Raw genomic sequence first — 6,487 nt, 5'->3', positions numbered from 1 at the left:
CAGTAGATATGGAATATAAAATAGATTTGATCAGTAGATGATAAATAGATTTCCCTTTTGTTCTGTTAACTCAGTACCTGCAAAAAATTGAGGCACATATAATTGTGAATATAAAGAGTGCTAGAAGAACAAGTAACTAGAAAACAGAATTGTATTATATATCTGAGATTTCTAATAAGATCATTCCACAAAAACTTTAGACGAATATGAAACTTTTTCAAAGGTTAGATTTTGCTATATTCAGTTACTTTGTAGACCTTTGATCGAGATTGCAATAACAGGCATATAGTTGCAGCACAACCATCATCCCACAACTGCAATATATACAATAACCATTTTCTAGCCTATCTTGCTGATTAACAAACAACAAACCTACGGAGTAGGAAACTATAGTGCCAATGAAGAGATCAGCTAAAGAAGGTTTAAAGACGAAATGTTACAGCCATGAACTTTAAAGCCTTAAGTCTTTATATAAGTTCTGAAAGATATTGTTGATCCAAAATATTTATATCAAGTAATCTTTTTTTTTTTTTTTTTTTGAAGACATATATCAAGTAATCTAATTTGATCTTATCTCACCTGGTATCTACAGAGAATGTTCCTGTCAATCTGCAATTGAGCTCTTCATCTGAGCAGCAGCTCTGTATATAGCTGGAATTCATATGACAAAACTACATGAGAGCGAGAATCAATTGGTTTTAGATGTGGGGAGGGTGCCAGTTGGATAGTGCTATGCCGGAATATGCATATCAAATTATAGAAGGCAGATCATACATGACACATTAATATATATCAGAAATGGTAACCAGATACAACAAAGAGCACAGATTAAAGAGAAGGCTAAACCCTCAAAAAGGAAAGTTTTTTTACTCGTTACTGTGCCAGGATCATGCGACAAAGATCAATCTTACAAAGAAAGAGCAGCCTGCAGCTTCTCCTTTAGATTCTCAGCACCACCATTCTGAGTTCTGATGGTGAATGTATGAATGATCTTGTTATCTATTGTGGAAACATTGGCTTCAGGAGCCAGGACTTGATTTTCCCTAAGTGTCTTTACAACACTTGAAGCGGGATGAAGATCCAAAGGGAAACTGACATGCACAAGTGCATCATCTTGCCCTGCCTGAAAATCAATTTCAGGGATAGCCATGTGCTTTTGCTTTGGATTAGCCATCTCCTTCTCAGCTTCGAGCGTCTTAACCTTCATTTGAAGATCTGTAATATACGAAATAGCATCACCAAGGAGCGAAGCTTTGTCCATCTTAGAAATGTTGGGGACAACGGCTCTTAATGCATAGAAACGTTGGTTAAGCTTCTCTCGTCTCTGTCTTTCTGCTTCAACATGGTTCAATGGTTCTTCTCTTCCATTAGCAGGTTTTCTACCCCTCTTTCGTGGTTTAGGCTGCAACAAAAGTTCTTCTTTAGCCGGCTCTATGCCAGGAGTTTGGGCTTCGGGATTCAAACCACCAAAATTGATCTCTGAAACCAACTTCTTGCCACTATCTTCACTAACACACCCATTAGACGATGACCCATAAGTGTGCTTAGCACCTCCATTACTTCCACCAACATGAGATTCTGCAGAAAATGCAGCATCATCTTCCAACTTTGGAGTAAAATTCAAGTTGGGCGATGGTGGTTTTGATCCACCGAGGCTAAGGTCACAGCCGAAAATTTTAGGAAACGCCTTCGCCAGTACAGATTGAGGTACACCAAAGATATGCTTCACCACTTGCAACAGATTCTGCTCCTCCATGACCATTTTAACAGAACCCAACTCTAATACTCCAGCTTTCACAGGCACAAACACAACCGTCTGACATTTAGCTGATTTAGCTAAATGAGCCCGAGATTGGTAGTGATTTGAGCAGGCATTACCATCCGAAACCCAAATCGGTCTGCCAGAGGTTAAACAGTTGGCAGGACCCATAGAAGAGTCCAACCAAAACCAATAATACATTGAAGTGAGATACAGCATCTCAATATCTGATACTTTATCCAAAGTGGCAACAAAATTATTCTCCTCTGACTTTCTAAAGCAAGCATGTAATTTCTCAAGAACCCTCTTCTTTGCCTCATCTTTCTTACCAATCTCTCCATTACCCTCAACCAATTTACCCTCCCCACCATCTCCCCTCTCCCCGGCAACAACCGCCTTCGGGTCTCGGCAATGTCCATCACCCCAAATCAACACTGACCTACCATCCTTCTTAGAACTAACAATCTTCCACAATATTGCATAATTCCAATTAGAACCATCAACAATTTGGCAAAGCCCTTGCTGAAGATTCAGCATACCACCATCACTACTTCCTGTATCATTAAAATCACTAAGAAAATCTTCACAAACTCTAGATATCAGGAATTTACATGCCTCAACTCCCACCACATCTTCCAGCATAACCTTATCCTCATCATTAATCTCACAATTTACACCCATCTTCCTCAAACCCCAGAATCAAAAATCTCAAAATTAAAGCTAATTACCAATCTGGGTTCCTCTCAATTCATATCAAACCTCAACAAATCACAAAAAATCGATCTGGGTTTCTATAAATTACTAACATAATAAAAAAACCCAGTTCAATAATCAACAAACCTAAGCATAAATCAAGCTCAAAATGACCTTTACAACACTACATAAAAGTGCAAGAAAGTTTATATACCTGGGTAACAAATGAAACAGCAGAAACCCCAAATTCAGCAGAAATTACCACAAATTATTGAACAAAAAAAGGGTCCTTGAAACAAGAGCTAGGGTTTCAAAAAGATTGAGTCTTTACTACTAGAACTTCAGTAAAATTCCAGGGTTTTTGGGGCTCCAGATAATGGGATTTTTTTGGGTTTTCTTTAATTAAAAATTTGGTTATTTTTCAGCTTAAATCAGAGGGAAAAAAAGGTAGAGCAGGAGCACGAGGTACAGGTGGAACAGTTAAAAAACACAAGAAATTGTGCATCTTGTGAAATGAAGGTGTAAAGTTACGTGTAAGAATAGCAACTTAATAGAAAAGCCATTAGAGAAGAGAGAGAAAATATAGCAGGATAATGTAATGTCCTGGGACCTGGGGAAGGTTGGAGGATATGATTTCATTTAATTATTCAATTCAACTACAAAGGAATATATGAATACTATAGCTATTAATTTGTGTTGTTTTTATCATGTTAATTAATTTATTTGTGTTGTTTACTGATTACTTGCTTAGTGAATCTTTATTTGTTTCATCCACTTGGTAGTTTTGTCGCATTAATAATTAGAATAATAGACTTGAGTCATATTCTAATATAAGTTCAGTTCACGAAAAATAAGTTTGGATACGGGTAGTTTTAACAACTTCATAAGATCAGACTAGTAAAAATCAAATGAATAATTTTTTAACTTATTCTGATTTGTTTCAAACAATAAGATCTATTGAAACAAAAATAAGCTTTGATTATATAAGTTCTGATTAAGATTGAATAAGGTCAAACATAGGTTAAAAAATGATAGATTTATAAATTCAAAAGAGTTCAAATACGTCAAAATTATTTGGAAAAAAAAAAACTTATACCCTCCAATCATTAGAACAACTAAATGGGTGACCTCTTTAAAATTCCTTGTGTTGCACGAGATTAATGTTTTCATTTTTTTTTTTTAAATAAGAGAGATTCTAGCAAGTTAAAGTTGTTGTTCATGCAATCAAATCGTTAAAGGTATTATTGTTCTTGCAATCAGATCACTAACATTTTGCTTCTATTGGAGTCTGAAGTAATAAAGTTTACTACTTCGTACATCCCAGAAATTGATAATTCAACATTAAGGCAACAAGCAGAGGTTCCGGAAATTCTATTAAATCAGGTGTACCTTCAAGGTTATTTCTACCTCATTTGGAGAGCTTCAAACGAGCAAGCATATAGCCTTGGATACTTCTACCGACTTTCTAAGGTTACAACTTACAAGTACACCCTGTCTATAGAGACTTTGCAATGGTATTGATTGGTTCAATTACCATCGCACACAATAATCTACTAAAACTCTGAGGAGGAGATAGTAAACCATAAACAGATGATTAAGGAAGAAAATCAAAACGTCATCTGAAACATGTGGTACTTTAAATTATGATTATACAACAAAGAATAATTATACAATTAAACTTTCTCCTATTGTAGTTTATTTGGAAAGAGCAGTCTCTAGCTTCTCCTTAAGATTCTCGGCCCCTTCAGTTTGAGCTCGGATTTTGAATGTATGAACCATCTTATCATCTGCTGTACTAACATTGGCCTCTAGCGCGACAAGTTGATGTTCCCTCAAAGTTCTTACGACTTTAGAAACAGGGTGATCATCAAGAGGGAAACTAACATGAACAAGTGCATCATCTTGCCTTGCCTGAAAATCAATCTCTGGGATAGGAAGTTCCTCCTGCTTGGGATTAGCAGCCTCCTTTTCAGCCTCAAGCGCACTGATCTTTGTTTGGAGATCGTTAATGTATGAAATGGCATCAAGAAGGAGTGACGCCTTGTCCATCTTAGAGATGTTTGGGACAACAGCTCTCAATGCATAGAAACGTTGGTTAAGCTTCTCTCGTCTTTGTCTTTCTGCTAAAACATGGCTCATTGCTTCTTCTCTCCCACTAGCTGGTCTCCTAACTGGTCTCTTACGTGCTCTTAGCTCAGCAGCATGCAACAAAAACTCTTCACTAGCCTCATCTAACGCAGGGAAATCAGTCTCTGGATTCGATCCCCCAAAATTGATCTCTGAAAAGAGTTTCTTGTCACCATGTTCACCATGCTTTCCATTAGAAGGTGACCCAAATATATTCTTAGGACCCATATCACTCCCAGCAACATGAGATTCTGCAGAAAATGAGGCATCATCTTCCTTCTTTGGGGCAAAACTTATGTTCATTGAGCGTGGTCTAGAACCACTACCAAGACTAAGATCACGCCCGAAAACTTTAGGGGAAGCTCTGGCCGGAAAAGAATGTGATTCACCAAATACAGTCTTTACCATTTGCACCAAACTATGCTCTTCCATAACAGTTCTCACAGAACCCAACTCTAAAACTCCAGTTTTCACAGGCACGAACACAACCGTCTGAAACATAGCTGATTTCGCTAAGTGTGCACGCGATTGGTAATGATCTAAACAACTCCTAACATCAGAAACCCAAATTGGCCTGCCACTAGTAAAGGATTTTGCAGGACCCAAAGAAGAGTCCAACCGAAACCAATAATACATAGATGTAAGATACAACATCTCAACATCTGATACTTTATCCAATGTTGCAGCAAAATTATCCTCCACTGATCCCCCAAAACAAGCATGTAGCTTCTCAAGAACCCTCTTTTTAGCCTCATTTTTACCAAATTTCCCATTCCCACCATCTAAACTCTCTCTAGCTAATACCGCCTTCGGATCACGGCAATGCCCATCCCCCCAAATCAACACTGCCTTACCATTTTTAGAGCTAGCAATTTGCCAAAAGATTGCATAATTCCAACTAGATCCATCAACAATTTGACACAACCCTTGTTGCAAATTCAAAATATCACCTGGTGGATTAAATTCTGACAGAGAATCATCACATGCTGTTGACATCAAGAAATTATATGCATCTTTTCCAACAACAGCTTCCACCATAACTTTTTCTTCCTCTTTCAACACATAATTTTGACCCATTTTTTTCTAAACCCACAAAATTATTTCCACACTAATTGACCCAATGATCAATTGGGTCCCTATAAATTCACAAAAAATTCAACTGGGTATCTACAAATTTGCAAATTTATCAAATCCCAGATAGTATTATGCCGAATTAAACACTAAAATGAGCTTAATTTCAGAACATTCTAAATAGATTAGGGGAAAATTGAAAAATTACCTGGGTAATAACATGAAATGATCTGCAGATTCAGCTTTGAAGCTACCACGAATTCTAGAAAAAAAGAGGGGTTTTGACTAATTTTAGATCTAAGATGAACTAGGGTTTCAAAATCTGAAATTGCTACTCGTTTACTTCATTTCCTCTTTTTTAAGTAACTTTGTTTTGTTTTGTCCCTCTTAGGCCGGTTAATTTAGGATTCTTTTCTTCCCGTGATTTTTTTTTAAAAAGTTAAGGAAAAAAAAAAAAAAAAACAACCTTGCACATTTGAACCACGAGGTCCACAAGTCCACAACAAGGTGATGAAACAGTAAAATTAGTCATCAATTTTTACTAAAGATGGGCATGGGCCGTGCACGATTCCGGCACGGCACGGCACAGCGGCCCACCTGTGGGCCGTGGGCCATGCCGTGAACAAAAATCCGGAAATCGGCATGAGGCACGGTGGCCGGCTCGTGGGTCGACACGCCGGCACGACACGTGGCACGATCTGGCACGGCAGTGGTAATTTAATTTTTATTATATGTATTGTTGTTTTTTGCTAAATTAATAAAATTATTTACATAAACTTAAACATAATTAGATAAATAATTTTTATAACCTTAATTAAAATAAAGTTTGTTCAAAAC

General features: G+C 37.2%; 1 protein-coding gene and 1 pseudogene across 1 annotated transcript; both read right to left on the bottom strand.

Annotated features, from left to right (window-relative positions):
• Positions 1 to 743: 743 nt before the first annotated feature.
• On the bottom strand, positions 744 to 3,084 carry LOC145604416 (transcription factor MTB3 pseudogene; annotated as a pseudogene).
• A 944-nt stretch (positions 3,085 to 4,028) lies between these two features.
• On the bottom strand, positions 4,029 to 6,058 carry LOC145591183 (transcription factor MTB3-like). The gene has a single exon (XM_081647584.1). It carries the CDS (start codon positions 5,654 to 5,656, stop codon positions 4,148 to 4,150), a length of 1,509 nt encoding a protein of 502 aa, XP_081503710.1. The 5' UTR covers positions 5,657 to 6,058; the 3' UTR covers positions 4,029 to 4,147.
• Positions 6,059 to 6,487: the final 429 nt, after the last annotated feature.

This window comes from Chenopodium album, chromosome 2, assembly GCF_948465745.1.
Source record: "Chenopodium album chromosome 2, dcCheAlbu1.1, whole genome shotgun sequence".
Lineage (NCBI taxonomy): Eukaryota > Viridiplantae > Streptophyta > Magnoliopsida > Caryophyllales > Amaranthaceae > Chenopodium > Chenopodium album.
This window is presented reverse-complemented; position numbering and strand designations above follow the sequence as displayed.

Bases quoted from the DNA above. Each gene is read 5' to 3' on its own strand.
- LOC145591183 (XM_081647584.1), bottom strand. From the start codon at position 5,656: ATGGGTCAAAATTATGTGTTGAAAGAGGAAGAAAAAGTTATGGTGGAA.